Genomic DNA, 16,846 nt, shown 5'->3' with positions numbered 1-16,846 from the left:
TTGGCTTTTTTTTTTTCCTTTTCTTTTTGGTGTTTTGGTTTCCATGCATCACTTGGTTAGAGACTCTCACCGTAAAATACATATGCAAATCTAGCTTGAGCAAACATTTTTGTTGATAAATTCCAATTTCTTATTGCCTCCCAACCATGTAACCTAAAGTACAATGTATTCTGCTAACGAGATCTAGTCCAGTGAGAAAATGCCTTAACTTGCAGATTAATGGTACCAGTTTGAACTCCAATAACACTGTAGTGGTGTGTGTGAGAAACCACCAACCAGTTAGACAATTGTTTGTACTAAAAAAAAGTATAGTGCATTCTGGTCAGCCTAAATGCCTTACGTAACAAGAACAAAGATTGCAAGCTCTATGGGCCACAATGATTATACGTACAATTGAGATAGGGCCAGCTAACTAGGGTGTTTGGCCCAAATCAAGCTTTTGCAAAATCTAGCAAAACCCAATAAGCCCATTTATGAACATACTATCCAATTTTGTCAAAAAAGCTCTCCCACATCGAAGCTCAAACCAACCCCCAATGTAACTAACAGAGTTCTACAATATCTCCTCATTCCCTTGTAATTTCCTGTTACAAATTAAAGAAACAGATCACAGACACAGACCACATCTGTCGTCTCCATGTCCATGTGCGTTTCTGGCTCTCCTTCAACTGCACCTTAAATTAACCTCATCACTCTCAGACTGAAAAAAGGAAAATACCAAAACAAAAACAGCTACTCTTAATATTCAGATCTCGATAAATGTTACAAAAGGTCAAAAAACCAGACCAACCAAACTACTTCAACTGCCAGAAACCAGACCAGACACTGCCCCAATTATGGTGGTCTCCTTTTTAACCCTTTCTTACACAAAAACAGGTACCTCATCGAAACCAAATAAGTAAAAGCAAACTTCATACCCCCTTTTACCCATTACCCCTCCTCGAAAAATATGTTCATATATTAAAGTGTACATGGAAAGAGTCTTACATTTCCATCACCCAAAAATGGAAAAAATATTGTTGGGGTAACATAAATTCCCTCCAGATCTCTGCCAAGAACATTAAGTCAAAAGCCAGCGATGTTTCATCATCAATTTGCCTTATAAAGAAAAAGTTGAAATAAAACACAGTTGATATTCCTAGAGACATACCCGTGTATTCTGCAGGAAACCATGGGTGTGTTATAATGGTGGCTTTAGTATATTCCAGGGTACCACATTACTCTATCCAGATAGGAGGAGCCTAGCTAGGGTTTTTGAAATGAAAAAAAAACTATATATAGTTCTTCTAGGGTTGGCCATTTGTCGTTGTGGGTTTCAACATGTAGCTAGAATCGTTCCAAAAGTAAAAACAAGGGACGCGTGAATAGTGCCATTGATGTGAGTTTTGTTTCTGTCTGGGATGCCATTTTAATAAAATGGTATTGATTTTACTCTCTCGTGGGCAGGGTTTGTATTAATTTAATTGAATTTGATTCCCATAGGGTTGGTGCTTGGTGGACTATTTTGGAAGATTATAGAGAGAATGAAGGACATAGAATTGAAGAGAAAAACAGAAACAGATCCACACAGAAGGGGTTAATAGTTAACTTGGTATTTAATTGTATTAATTGATGATCTCTCTTTAGCAATGCATGCACTGTTGAATTCAGTCCTTTGGGATATTGTAGCTGAAGTGACTTTTGATGTCAGTTACTTGTCAGTTCTTTCACCAATTTACAACCTCACAGATACAGTTAAGTTTCCACCCCTTACCTCACTTGGCAGGAAGAAGAAAACAAACAAAAAGCGATAAACATGAAAACAAGCACAAAGCAACATCTCTCTCTCTCTCTCTCTCTCTCTCTCTCTCTCTCTCTCATGATTCAAGTATGAGGACTGGGAGTCAACTAATGGTAACTACTGTGTACCTCTTTGAATAATTTCTTACAACCCGCCGAACAGCAAACCTGGTAGATCTGAAAATTGATGGGAATTTCATATGTCTTTGGAACTTCATCTATCTGTCTATCTATAGCTAACAGGTGGAGTGGAATATACATCACACCTCATAAACCCTAATGCAAGACTTTATCATGTTTTCACATCAAGATATATCTATATATAGGAGGAGGAAGTGGCCGAATATTGAGCAGCACCGATTTAGCTTACTCTTTATATATGGATGCTCTCTGTCAATTGACTTCCAGTTTCAAGCATAACATTTTATCATCACATCAATACCATGTATAGTAACTAATAATAAATCAGAACTGATCAAATGAATATCGATTAGACAAACAAAAACAAAAAATAAAGTGCAATCAATTAATGATCTTGACTTGAATTATGTGCACCTCAAGCTGGCATGCTTGATTTCCCTTGAATCATCTAAAGGATGGGTTTGCCAAGAAAGAGATGGAAAAACAGTAAACGCAGAAAGTGATTTCCTTTAAAATTTCTTCTGATTAATTTAAAAAAGCAGTGCAACATAAGACCATGAGCCCATACAATTGCATTGCCAGGCCAAAGTGCTTTCATTTCACCTTGGGAGGGTCACCAAGCCTGAGCTCAAGATCCAAATCTTCCATGGAGGAGCTAACCATAAGCCCAGTCACCTCTGCTTCTGATTGGAGAAAAAATGGAAATGAAGAAATAGCTGCAGTAGCAGTCTTTGGCCTTTTACAACTGATGCTTGCCTCTTCCCCACAAGACCCACCTTGTGATCTGTTTCGGCTAACAACCGAAATATTTAACCCCACAGACAAATCGGTCTTTACATTAAAATCACCATGATCATAACTACCTAGCAGGCACCTAGAATCTTCTTCTTCTCTGGTCATGATATTCTTTTCCAATTGATGATCAGACTTTGAATTATCTGACCAAGATGGAGCAGAAGTAGCAGAATGATGAGAGAGAAAAGCGCGCTCAGCACCTGAGGAATTCTCCTTCTGAATAGAGACTAAAGCTGTGGGAGCCCTAGAAGGTGATGAGAAAGGACATGATATTGAGGAAGTTATAGGTTGATGATGATCATCACGATCATGATCAGATGGTTTAGAAAGCTGATGATGATGATGGGCCTCATGGCTATGGTGGTGATGATGATGGTGAGCAGTATTATTGGGGTTAAGGCATTGCTTCAGTCTGGCTCTGTCTCTCCGGTGGACATTCATGTGACCCCCTAGGGCTTGAGCTGACCTGAATTCTCTCATACAAAAGCTGCAGGAATAAGATCTTGGAGGCCATATACAACCCCCAAGAGGACCATGCCCAGCTGCATCTGCAGCGAAAGCCCTCTCTTCCCATGTTGTTGAGTTCATTGATGATGGTGATGACAACGAGCACTTGAAGATCTGATCTTTCCTGCTAATTTGCCACACCAAACACTGAGCTTGTTCCATCCACAAAGCTAGCCCACCACACACACACCAAGAGAGAGAGAGAGAGAGAGAGAGAGTCTGATCAGCCTACCAAACTAAACCAGAGCTATAAATATAAATGAGATCATGTGATCAAATGTTGTTTGAGAGAGAATAAATTTAATATTTAGTACGATGCGGGCTTGTAGCTCCAGTGACATCATATGAGAGCGCATGCAGTATTTACCACTACACCCGGAGTCAGAGTTTGAACCCCTCCTCCCATCCCCCTTTGGCCAGTTTAATTTGTAATATTAGGAGATGAATGAAGGGCAATTGAGAATCTATGAGTAAGAGAAGAGGTCAGCTGAAAAGGTCTTGGTAATAGGCTTTACGCCGTGGGTTTCCTACTTTCCTCTAATTTGGCTCTAGCAATGAAGCTACTCTTTTGGTTTCTAGTTCGTTTGCTACATAGTCATTGTCTCTAGTATTATTTTGACAATTTATAGAGGGGCCCATTTATGTCATGCATTTGATTTGATCCACATGCATGAAAACACCAACGAATCATCATGAATTGATAATTGATATATTATACACGCTTAATAATGATCGAATGCCTTCCTAGCTAGGTTGGATAACTTGGAGGTAAAAATAATATTGTTACTTATATTATTGCTGCCGTGAAATGAAAATTTTCAAGCCAGGGTTAGACTTTATGCACGTCAAACTATCATTTACTAATAAAAAAATTAGGCACGAGTGGCTCTATGGAAACCATTTTTTAGACCTAGAAGAACATATGGGATGGGAGTCATGCATTGCCGTAAGTGGGGAGATGAGACCAATCCATGAGGAGGAGTATACATATATATATAGAAAGGCACAGACAAGACAAAGGACTGTGAATTTCGAAATTGATATAACAATATATATATATTAATCTTGATATATATAATCACAGATAACATGGTCCACAAGGTGTCTTTTCTTGAATCTATGGTTAGATCAGATAGTTTGATAATGGATTTCAGTGCAATTTGTCCTAATCATTCCGACTTTTTCGTATTAAGTATATAAACGATTGGGAAAGCATATATTAATCTGTTTTAACTATATAACAACACACAATACTGTTCTTATCATAATTTACAGTAATTATTGTGTACTAAATTCACATAGACTATTCCGATACTATGATTCGAACTCAAGATTTTTATGGGAGATGAAAGAGAGAGTATTTGCTCCAAACCATTACATTAGCGGATCGTATGCATTATCATATTTTACACTAGTTATCACATCTATAAGACGAAAAAAAAACAACAATTCACGTGTATTGTGCTTATTTGAAGTGATTTTTAGCGATCGAAAGAAGCATCATTGTCATAAACTTCACATGATATCATGCTTGTTTATTTGAAAGGACCAAGTCTTGATTTGATATCACTTCAAATTTCTTCTTACTGTCTCTCTCTGTAGTGAACGTGTTGAGAATTTCTCTGTAATTTTCCTCCCATATCACGCCAAGTTAACAAGTCAACAATAAAGACATTTTCTTTTACTCGACATAAAAGTAATGAATTAATTTATACTTTAAAGTAGCTACTACACCACATATTTCAGAGATAAGACTTGGCCGTGCTTACCTATATATTTTCGTTATCTAAGTAAATATTAAAATATCCATTAAATTTCCTTTCGATGAATTCAGTAGAAGGGAAAAAAAAAGGGTCAAGACAAGTTAATTACTTATATATTAATTATTAAATTGTTCACTACTACAAGTTTGCGTTTCTCTTACAAAGTGATTACTTGTATAAAAATATAGCTAAGTTTTGTCAAGAGTTGGTGCACTGTATCTAATCTTTGTGGAGGATTTCAGGATCATATGGGGAAATCCCAAATTTACAAAGTGATTAGAGGTTAATTAAGACCCAAATATATTATATGTTTTGTTATGGGACTGGAATTAAAAGTAGGCAGTAGCCACCTGCCTCACAATGACCAAATTAACGTACTGAGTGGAGTTAATTAACAACCATAAATAGATGAAATTACAAGTCTTGAATGGTCAAATCTCATTTTTGACACAGTTGGTCAACTATCAACTTTTTCTAGCCTCTGGGTTGGTACTGTTCGACTGTGGAACACATATATATATATATATATATATATATTATGCGGACCTGTGGACAGTGGAACATATATATATTATACGGACATTCAGACGTTATTGTAAATAATGAGAAAATGTGAAGAATAATAGAAAATACATTGTGTCCACACGGTATAATAACGTCCGGACATCCACACTGTTTCTTATAGAGCTTTAATAGAAGTTTAATTATGGATTAGACTGTTGGCCTTGAGAGACAAAAAAGCTTTCATGTTAGGTATCGTACGTATAATACTCAAGCTAGCTAGGACCTTAGAGCGAGACAATTTGCTGGACTTGATTCTGTTTGATTTAAGTAGCGGCCAGAAGTTGTATGATTCCAAATGTTTTTTTTTCTCTCTTTCTTTGGGTTCGGTCAATATTGGATAATTCTAAAAGCCTAAACAAATAGAGGAACATAAAATATGCATCAATTATTAAAAACATTGACTGACTTGAGACTATAAATAAATAAATATAAATATAAATATAAATAAAAAGTTCTATATAGATTGTCTTCTACTTATAGAGCTCTACCTAAATTGTCTTCATTCTCAACTTGTGGAAAAGAAAATGTGAATGAGAACACGTTAATGTTCATGACTTGATTACAAAACAACAAGGAAATAATTTTAAGTAAACCTTTTTTAATTAAAGATTAGACTAAATTATTAGGGATATGTAATTTTAATATTCTGCCAGGCCGACTGATGAGAGATTGAGTCGAGTCATATAGATTCATGTGTATGGTATTAGCTAGCCATGACGTGACACTTGGTCACTAAAAGAAGCAAACATACAAACATGTAATGTATACAGTGAATCTTCGTAAGAATTATTGATCATGTATATTTCGTTTTATATATAAAACTTATAGAGTTCAGTGTACGAGTAATTTTTTGGTGTGACTATCACATTATTTTTTGTTAGAGAGGGGACTAGAGTTTTCCTACAGTCTCTTTCCATTTGCATAAAAAAACAGAACACGTGTATATCTAATAAGGCCAATGCAAAAGGCAAAAGCTGCCAATTTGTTTTGGATGTATTGAATAAAATTACAAGTTGAAATTGACACCAACATATTGTGGAGAGGATTACCACAGTGGTTGCGGTCCTCCCTCTTCCCCCTTGGCTTGACACCTAGGATCGAAACTCTAGGATTTCTTCTCTCTCAATGTAACAAAAGACACCAACATATTGTATATATTCAAAGGTGGGCCTGTGTTCGAACTGTAGAAGATAGTCCACAACTCAAACTATATTGGACTTTTCCAAAAACAACAAGGCATGTGCTGTGACCCAAGCAACCCACTCAACCCAACCCGACACACAAACACATATCTTCTCAGTTTTGTTTTGTTTTTTCCTTTCCATGTACAAAGATGGTCATTATGCAACAGTTTCAATCTTTATTTGGCAATCCATGGGTAGACAAAAGAACGTGTTGTTGCTTGCCGCACAGAGCTCTACTGCTCAGCCTGCAAGTCAATCTCACTTAGACCCCAAAAGAGGTATAACCTGCAATCTTGATCAAGTCATTGGGTCCTGTTTGGTGACCTTTGCCGTCTTGCACATCTCAAATGGTCTACATTGCATTGACTACACCATAATCATCGCTGCACATTGAAATCATTAAAACGTTGAGGGATCATTTGTTAAGTTGTTGTCACCACTAATCCCTTGTTTGTTTAGTGACATGCGTTCCTCTCTCTGCATAGATGACCAATCACTCAAAAGTCAGCTTCGCTTTACAATTCAAAACCAGGCAATTCACCCAACCCCCACCCAAAGAAATCAACTCATGACGGTTAGTGCTAAGTGGGGTGATTTTTTTAATCTGTGACAGAGGAGAAAAATAATTAATTAGGCCATAATCTTGGGTTTGAACCCTGTACGCGGAGACACGTGTTTGTTTGTTCCATCGCTATCATCATCAAAGTGTTTAAAGGAATCACCTTCCTTCCCTCATGATTCCATTCTGTTGGGTTCGTCGTCCTAAACATCTCTGCTAAAGTTTTATTTATTTATTTAAATTTTTTAAAAAGAAAAGAAAACGGGTTTGTTCATGGTGCAGGGAAAAAGAAAAGCAAGGACATGGTGATTTCTCTGTTCACCGAATCTCTCTTTTTTTGGTTGAGAATTAAATACCTGTCCTGTAGTCTATGATCATTCTTGCGCATTGAATGGGTTGATTCATTTGGACTTAGTTTTCTACAATTTTACCTCATTTCTTTGCCACAAGTTACGGGGAGCCTTTTTGAGTCAATGATAGCTATTAATGAAGGGATTTTACATGTAAAGATTTTATAATTAAATTGTTTGAATAGAATGTGAAAAGGGGAAAAATAAGAAAATAAGACATGGCAAGATGGATTTCACATGTTACATCGCAATAGTCATTTCAAAATCTAACACCGACATCTAATTGTGAGAAATCGGTTGTATACAATTAGAAAAACTTACTTATAACGAGTATATCACTGTTTTGTTATCTCCAATTAATGTACACAACGATACGCGAAAAAATTATCTTACGTTCATTGCGTTATTGAATATAAATAATAAAAAATATTATCTCCGTTACATGAAAGTCCTTTTATTATACGACAGATGCAAATAAACTGATAGATTCTTAGCCTAACTTGTAAAACAAATGAAGAATTGAAGTTATTGAATGAATTTCAACACCGTCAATTCTTATATTCTGGGATAGAACATGATTTTCCAAGATATTCTTGTTCTGCTCCAAAGAAAAATTAATAACTTGCCAATTTTAGTTGACACGCAATAAAAACCCTAATGATGTCGGTCAAACAATACAAGAAGTTAAATCATTGAAAAAACATATGCCGATTGATATCTAACATTCTTAACGTTATACCAAAAAATATATGCTTATGAACTTCTGCACGACTTGTGTTCTGGCCGGTAATTTCTATATGTTGTAGTAAGATCTAAATTTTTTACAATATTTACACCTATCGTAATACGAAATGGATGACACTGCTCAAATTGCGTAACTCTTGTTAACCTTGCCAGCATAAACCATACCCATTTTTCCCCATCTCTGTAAAACTGTAAACTGTAAAAAAGCCAGCCCCAACCGAACGCAAGCACCCCAAACCAGCCCACACGTACAAAATCACAACCTTCTTTCTCACTCTTTGGTTTATATATCTTTTCTCCTTCATCAACAGCCATTCTCATCCCTTTTCTATCTCTCTCTCTCTCTCTCTCACACACAGCTAGTTGTTCTTACTATTTTCCGTACGCTTTTTCATACGGATTCATGCCCCCACTTTTCTCCTACCCATCTGAAAACCGAAGCTTCTAGCCCTGTGACGCTCTGATATCAGAATTCTTCTGAGTCTGGGGGCGTACATGAAAGCTTTTTCATCCGCCAGGGAGTTTTCGTAAATACACGATTCTCCGGGGGGGTCTGCTCCGACAATTAAAATTCTTCCGGGGGGTTTTGTGCACAAATAAAAAAACATGCAGAAAACGAGCCCGACTCGGGCGGACCAGCTCAAAGCTTCCAACTTGCTCATATTCCCGGAAAAAATCCGCGACTATTTGGTCTTCTCCCTGCGTCTGGGCCTCCTCCTATGCTTCCTCGCGTCGATATCACTCGCCATCTTCTCCGCCTTCTCTCCCAACTCCCATTGGCTCTCCATCCCCTCCCGCACCCAAGCCCAACCCGAGTCCAGAACTTCCGGACTCGAACCCGGATATGAACGAACTGATATCTCCCACATTCTCTTCGGCATCGGCGCCTCCATCGCCACGTGGAGAGAGCGGAGCCGCTCCACCAATTTATGGTGGGACCCGAAGTCGACACGCGGCTTCGTCTGGCTCGACGCGAAACCCGATAACCAAACCAGCAACGTCTCGGGTTCAATTCCGTACCGGGTCTCGGAGGACTGGACCCGGTTCAAATACTCGAGTTCGCAATCCGCGGTTCGTATCGCCCGGATTGTGTACGAGAGCTTCAAGCTCCGGGTTCCCAACGTAAGGTGGTTCGTGATGGGAGACGACGATACGGTGTTTTTCACTCACAACTTGGTTTCGGTGTTAGCGAGGTACGATCACAATCAGATGTACTACATTGGAGGGAACTCGGAGAGCGTCGAGCAGGACGTGATGCACGCGTACGAGATGGCGTTTGGTGGCGGAGGGTTCGCCATCAGCTACCAGCTCGCGTCGCGCTTGGTGGAGCGGATGGACGGCTGTCTGGAGAGGTACTACAATTTCTACGGCTCTGATCAGAGGGTGTGGGGCTGCGTGAGCGAGATGGGTGTGCCGCTCACTAAACTGCGTGGGTTCCACCAGGTACGTTACTTTGTCGTGATTGATTGTGTGTTTTTTTTTGGGTTACACGTGGCGGGATCTGGTGGTATTACTTGGTAGAAAAAGACCTCTAAAGGAGAGTCGGCCAACAGTTTTCGTTTGATGATGTCGAAATTTTAACGGCGGGTGTGAGTGGTTCTGTGTGTTTCTGCCACGTGTGACTGGGATTTGAATTGGGTTGAACGGCCCGTGTTAAATCCGACACCTCACCTCGTCAAATCAACATAAAAAGATAATTTGAATTTGACTAGAGTCAAATTTCTTGGAACAGATTTAGTTGGTAACCCATCATTTGGAAGAAAAAATTCATGAAAGAATATTTGAACTTAAGGCAACATAATATGAACTCGTTGACAATAATATAACAATCATATTAGATTAATAAGCGATACCGTATTGAAGAAGGTCTCGAGTTCAAATTACAATTGTTGGTTAAAAAAATATAAATTGTAATGCGACAACAAGATGGGGAACACATGCTAAGGTTGAGAAGGGCATATATTCTGTCATTGTTCCAAATGATATATTTTAAGCTCCTAAACAATATTCTTCTCATGGCACCTGGCAAAGCATGATATGCAATACGATGTTATTGTTGGTAGGTTTTATGGTTGTTATGTGTGTTTAATATAATATGAGGATGTTAAAGGCTGCATGCATGTGTTCACTTGTCCTGTTTAGCAAAAAAGTTGGACACGTGTCGTGAAGTTGCTTACTAATTCTTCATTAGATTACTAGGATTAGTGTAAGGTTGCCTAGAACAACATAATGACCATCGAATCGCCCGTCTTCTTGTCTTTAAGCACTTTCCTTTGAAATTTTGGAATTTGGAAGTCTTGTGATTCAAAAAAGTAGGTGGCACAAATTTGTGCAAATGATTTCTTCCACCTGTCAGTCTAGACTTACATTGCAAATTTGAGCTTTCTTTGGGGGCACCGGTGGAATTAATTAAAATTAGAAGCCTCTTTTTAAGTTTCTTCAACCGCTTTTCACAGCAGTAATTAGTTATCTACATGGTTTGGTTTGGTTTGGTGGGTGAGTTTTTGGACCACATGTTTAGGTTAATGTGTTCAATTCATAACACGTTATAATGCAAGTAGAATGATCATCATAACACATCATCAAGCGGATATAACATGATTGCTGGCTTGGAGAGAACGCTTGTTACAGTTCTTTCGTTGTGAAAAATGAATGTGACCCGTTTGGTATGTGGTGGTACTTTTTTTTTCAGTTTGATATCAGAGGGGACGCCTATGGGATTTTAGCTGCGCACCCATTGGCACCACTTGTGTCACTCCACCACCTGGATGCCTTGAAACCCCTCTTCCCAAACCAGACCCATTTAGACTCGGTCAAATCTCTTCTCCGTGCATATCGGGTCGACCCGGGCCGGATTCTACAACAAAGTTTCTGCTACGACCACAGGCGTAAATGGTCAATGTCCATTTCTTGGGGCTACACCATTCAGCTTTACCCATCAATGGTGGCAGCCCTGGACCTTCAGATTCCTTTGCGGACGTTTAAGACATGGCGGAGTTGGAATGATGGACCCTTCACATTCAATACCCGACCCATGAGTTCTGTCCCGTGTGAGCAGCCACTCATTTTTTTCTTGGACCATGTTAAGGTTAGTAAGAGCGGGCTTACTGTGACTACTTATAAGAGGTTCGCGGCCAATGGAGGACAGCAATGTGATAAAGAAGAGTATATCCATGCAAGGGCAATGCAGAAGATTATAGTCTCCTCAAACAAGATGGACCCTCAATATTGGACAAAGGTAACCCCACTTTCATAAATCATCTATTGCTGCTTTTTCATAAATAATATGGTTTGAGCTTAATTTGTGATTAGTGGTCTAATCTAAATTCTAATGGTTCTGATTTGATGGTGTTGAGCAGGAGGAGGCTCCGCGAAGAGAGTGCTCCGAGATTAAGAATCGTGACGGCTTCTGGCATGTGAATATGGAGATTAGGATTAGGGCATGCAGACCCTCTGAATCTATTTTTGTGTAGAGGGTTTAGGATGGCATGCAGTGCTGTGAGATTACAAAATATTATAGAAGTTTTCTTTTTCTTTTTGGCCTTAGCATATATACTACATACGTACTTATAGATCAGTCCATGAGCTATATTAATATTGCACTCCTGTAAATATTCAAGTCTAATAATACCAAGGCTCAGATTAGTCCACACTTTAACTTTCCTTTGTTTTTTCCTTTCTCTCTCTCTCTCACTATTTGATGTGTCAATTAAAAGATATGGCCATAAATTCTTATGTTGAGAAATTCTCAAATGAGAAAATCAGGTCGTCACGTGTACTCAATCCACTCATATCATAACACAAGCATACGCACCTGCATATTAACGAATTGTGGCTATAAACGCGCCCGCACTATCAATGAAGAAAGCATACGACATGCTCAATTTCCCACCCAAGCGAATAATGTTGTTGCATTTGTCAACTCAAGGGTAACTTTTAAAAAAGCTTGTGCGTGTAGGTGGAAAAGATCAGTTGCAGATGCTTGAAAGCATCTTTAGTGGTTTTAAAAGCATAAGCAACATGGGTGGATTCAGAATTTTAAAATAGGGTGGGTTAAATTTACTTTTAAAATTGAGTGGAACATAAAGATGCAACTACTGTAGCGTACCAATTTGTTTTTTTATTTAATTTAATTTTTTTCATTTAAAGAGATAATGTGTGAAGAAGGTTACAGTGAAAGGAAAATTAGCAATCGACTGTTCATAAAAATAAATAAATAAAAATATATAAATAAAAAGAAATTGGCAATAGGCTAAAAAAGTAATAACAAGACGGAAATACTTTTTATTCTAGAGAGAACTTTACAGAAATGTCCTACACACGAATGTCCTAGAATAGTCAAAGAGAATTCAATTCATTAGTTTGTCTCATCTTAGAGTGTATTGGTGAATGAGCGATGAGCCTGTGAGTGTTTGGATGTGAGCATGGCGTGATTGTCATTAGTAAGCATGGTGGGCTAAATTAAATTTTAGATTGATAAGGAATCATTGGTCATCAGAAACGAGAAAATGTGGAAAGGAAAGGAAAAAAAAAAGGTTTAATGTGATGAGAGAAGTTACATTTTGTGATGAAAGCAGGTTGATCAAGTGTTAATGGGATTTCATATTTGTATCAGTTGGATATCATCACACTAAAATGGTTTAATGTGCTTATGCCATTTGCTAAACTCATCAGTGGAACCAATTGAAAGCTAAAAGCAGTTTACTGTGGTGATGCAAAGCACACAAAAGCATAAACCCAATACATTAAAAAGAAAAAGAAAAAAAAGGAACAAATAAGAGAGGTGGCCGCAGACTATGGTGACCTAACCTCACTCGGCCAAAATTGAGACGCGATATCTGTTGAAAGGTGATGCCGATAATGGCTTAATTGTCAATGGAGAAATAATGAGCAGATAAGTGTTCGTTTGACTGATCCCTCAGCCTCGAAAAAGACTTGTAACAGGGATAACAGTTATTTCCGGCCAATAATATAATGACCTGTGAAAAAGTTATCCCACGTATCATTGTGTTATTGGCCGAGAATTTACCATCCATGTTGCAAGAGAGTCTCTCGCCTAAGCTTCAGATTATGGTGATCACACACAAACCGAAATTTCAATTAAATATACATACTTTTTTTTCTTTCTATTTTTTAAGAATATAAATATAAATCATAGCTGGCTGGCTGGCAGGCATAGTTACAACAAATTAGGTAACAAAGCTCCATTCGAGAAAATTGCAGCTTCTGCAGATCAAGTAATTACCTCTGTTACAATTTGATCAACCTATATTTTGGTCAATGATGTATTAATTGCAAAGCAAGGTTTCACGCGTTGGATTTCCAGTTGTTGGGTTTACCCTGTTAACAGAAACAGTGGATTCATTAGAAAGGAAGCATTTTTGTGAAGATGAATATGCATAATAAATAAGTTATCTTACCCATCAGCTATTCTGCAAAGATATTCCCGTTGATCTTCTCTCAGAGGCACATCTGTGAAGTCTGACCACACAGAAAGCAAATCATCCAAAATTGATTATGTGCTTGATTTTAAGTATTGCAGACGACTTGTTTAAGCCAAAAATAAAAATAAAAATTAAAGCTACCCTTGGTTTGCCCCAAGGAAATGCAAACATTCCATTATATTTTCCACAGAATATTAGGGCTCAAAGGCACTCCTCAGTATGGAAACTAGCAAAAACTGAAGGCACTCTGGAGAGATTACTAGACTCCACACCGTGGTGCAAAAATTAATTGCTTTGTTTTCTAAATTTACATTTTCTTTTAGTAGCACTAAACACAGCTCGCATGGATTCGAGCACACCTTGAGATGAAGTTCCTAATGATAAGGGCTAAATCAAGGCTATCAAAAATATCATGATTGAGCAAATGTATTACCTGCACCCGTAATGTTTGATCCTTTGAAAGATGTGTTGCCTGTGGCAAGTGCACCTTCCAAGAGAGCGTTGCTCAGATTTGCCTGCAGAAATGGTACATGCATGTGTAAGAACATTAGAAAACGTTATGGAAACTTGTCATTCTTTATGTTCTTTGCTTGGAAACAACTGAACCTTGGGCCTTGTAGAATCCTAAATGGATGGTTACCACCAAAACCTGAGCCATGGACCAAGGGACGGGGATTCGGGAAGTAACTCATAAAGTCAGGGTGAAACTAACAGAATTTTAGAAAGGGAATCTAGAAATTTTATAAGGTTCTACTAAACAGGTAGAGGAAAGCCTTTTCCACTGCTATTCTACAGGTTATCCCTGTCAGATAGATTTATCTGTTTTGTTCAAGTTATGATGATGCAATTAAAGGGTAAATTCCTCACAATGGTCCTATTAACTTGACAGAAAGATCAACCAAATTCATTCTCAATGCATCTCGAAATGACAATACTGATTATGATAGTGAGGCAGTGCCAACAAATTAACAGAGTATGGTAAAACCTGCTAGCTACACACAGAACTATCTCCTCATTCAGCTTATTATTCCACGCTATAATCGGATAACTCCCAGCAAAGGGAGCTTCAGACACAATGTCCAAGTAAGTACATATTAGGATATTACCGGGAAGACTATTAAGCCCCATCCCTATCTACACTTTTCACCATTTACCAACCCAGGTTGCATTAACAGATTGCCTGATAGCAAAGAACATCTAAATTTTCAGTGTAAATAGAAAACACAAAAAAACTGCAGAAGGATTTCTTACAAATCAAATAGAAAATTAAAATGTTCCATCAAAGTTCACCTTTGTCACATTGGCCAAGGAGAAGTCTACACCTCTTAGATCAGCATCAGAAAGATCAGCCCCTGGAGAGAGAATATCAGGGTAAATAATATAATGAATAGGCCATGTTCTTTGGCTGTATATCAGGTATATGCTTAATCTGTAATTCAAGCCACATGCTTATTTCAAGAGTTGCTTGTTTGTTCCTTGTTGCAATATCCTTCCTAAACAATTTTGACATGTGCCATTGTTGCTCAGAAATTAGAGTATTTATTTGGATACAATCTCAGTTTGCCACCGAACTCACATTATATATTTTAAACCCACATTAATAATTTAAACCTATATAATCTATTTTTTTTATAATGAAAATTATTAATAATAAAGTACCTGTTAGATCAGCATCAAAGAAGCTTGCACCTAATAACTTGGCGCCTCTGAAATTTGCTTGTCTCAATATGGACTGTACAACACAATCAACACAAAAACTCAAAATCTATGAATGCATTAAACAGCAAACAATTAAATGAAAGAAATGTGCGCGTGTTTGAGCTAAATTTTATCGATTTGGACCGTTTTGAAGTCTTGCTTGATCAAAGTCTTGCCGCTAAAGTCCTTGCCGCTGAGGTCCTGGCCCCTAGTCACCTCTGAACCGTACGGACCTCCACCCTTTTTCACCAACAACGACACGAAATTTAGTGCAATGATTTATTTTCCTTCACTTTCTCGGGAAGCAAACAGAGCATAGTTACTAAAACCTTACCTTAAAGGCCAGTGCCGGATTGGCTACGAACAGAGAAGCAGAGAGCAGAGCGATCAGGCTCGCCTTGCAGACCGAGTCGCCCACAGACAACACAACGTTTCTAGAGGCTTCGAGGTGATTCTTTACAACCTGTGAAAGAAATTTCAAAGTGATTAAATAATGAGATGGAATTGGCTAAGGTACGCGGGTGTGCGCAATGCGCCAAATGTGGAAGCCAAAGGGGATGAGGTGCGCAGTGTACCTGGGGTGCAGGATAGCCGGAGAGATAGAGGTGTTGGCGGGAAGGGTGAGGATTGGAGGAATAGAGAGGGGGTTTTGGTGGGAGTTTGGAACAGAGGGAGACGTTGAAAACCGCCATTTGCGAATTTTTCTAATCGGATTTTTCTTTCGTTTGGTGTCGCGGATAATGAGCGAGATCTGAATGGATATATATGGGCTGGTCTTGTGTCCACCTGCTCACACCTATCAGTGAGAGCCCAATTAAACACCCCCCCGCCTATCGGAATCGAACAGATGACCATCGCATTACAAATGCGATACTCTAACCTCTGAGCTAAGCGGGCTCGCATAACATAAATTGTACACATATACTAATTTAGTAAACTACTGAGATATTAATTGTTCATTCTTAGCTATTTCATAAGAAATATTATTTATATAAAAATAATAAAAAAAAATATATAAAAAAAATATATAAAGAATATTTCCAAAAATATTGGATATTTGAATATTAAATTTCGATCTATTTCTCAAATATATGTTTATCGATAATTAATATCTTAATTAGCTTAATTAAATAGTAAGATTTTTTTTTTACTATTCTATAGTACTATGTTTTTTTGATATTTTATTATACCCCCAAAAAAAAGCGATTTCTAATTTTCAATTTTAAGCAACTATAAATACCTTAATTCGTACAATTATTAAAGTTATTCTTCACTTGACAAATCTTATTTTGAAAGTATAATTTCGCCATATCCCTTT

At 37.9% G+C, this 16,846-nt stretch overlaps 3 protein-coding genes across 3 annotated transcripts; 1 reads left to right on the top strand and 2 right to left on the bottom strand.

Moving 5' to 3' along the window:
* Window positions 1–2,201: 2,201 nt before the first annotated feature.
* Window positions 2,202–3,644, bottom strand: RBE (C2H2 and C2HC zinc fingers superfamily protein). Its single transcript, XM_008235257.2, has one exon. The coding sequence runs from the start codon at window positions 3,382–3,384 to the stop codon at window positions 2,515–2,517; it is 870 nt and encodes a 289-aa protein (XP_008233479.1). The 5' UTR covers window positions 3,385–3,644; the 3' UTR covers window positions 2,202–2,514.
* A 5,023-nt stretch (window positions 3,645–8,667) lies between these two features.
* Window positions 8,668–12,044, top strand: LOC103332685 (uncharacterized). Its single transcript, XM_008235435.3, has 3 exons — window positions 8,668–9,829; window positions 11,079–11,624; window positions 11,746–12,044. The coding sequence occupies exons 1-3, from the start codon at window positions 8,993–8,995 to the stop codon at window positions 11,857–11,859; spliced, it is 1,497 nt and encodes a 498-aa protein (XP_008233657.2). The 5' UTR covers window positions 8,668–8,992; the 3' UTR covers window positions 11,860–12,044.
* A 1,436-nt stretch (window positions 12,045–13,480) lies between these two features.
* Window positions 13,481–16,272, bottom strand: LOC103332684 (Tetratricopeptide repeat (TPR)-like superfamily protein). The gene is made up of 8 exons (XM_008235434.3): window positions 16,104–16,272; window positions 15,863–15,991; window positions 15,673–15,768; window positions 15,490–15,562; window positions 15,121–15,182; window positions 14,264–14,345; window positions 13,807–13,867; window positions 13,481–13,726 (listed from the first exon to the last, which is right to left on the bottom strand). Exons 1-8 carry the CDS (start codon window positions 16,218–16,220, stop codon window positions 13,675–13,677), a joined length of 672 nt encoding a protein of 223 aa, XP_008233656.2. The 5' UTR covers window positions 16,221–16,272; the 3' UTR covers window positions 13,481–13,674.
* Window positions 16,273–16,846: the final 574 nt, after the last annotated feature.

Source organism: Prunus mume, linkage group LG5 (genome assembly GCF_029339155.1).
Source record: "Prunus mume cultivar Tortuosa linkage group LG5, ASM2933915v1, whole genome shotgun sequence".
In the NCBI taxonomy this organism is placed as follows: Eukaryota; Viridiplantae; Streptophyta; class Magnoliopsida; order Rosales; family Rosaceae; genus Prunus; species Prunus mume.
Note: the sequence above shows the minus strand (reverse complement) of the source record. Positions and strands in the feature narration are given on the sequence as shown.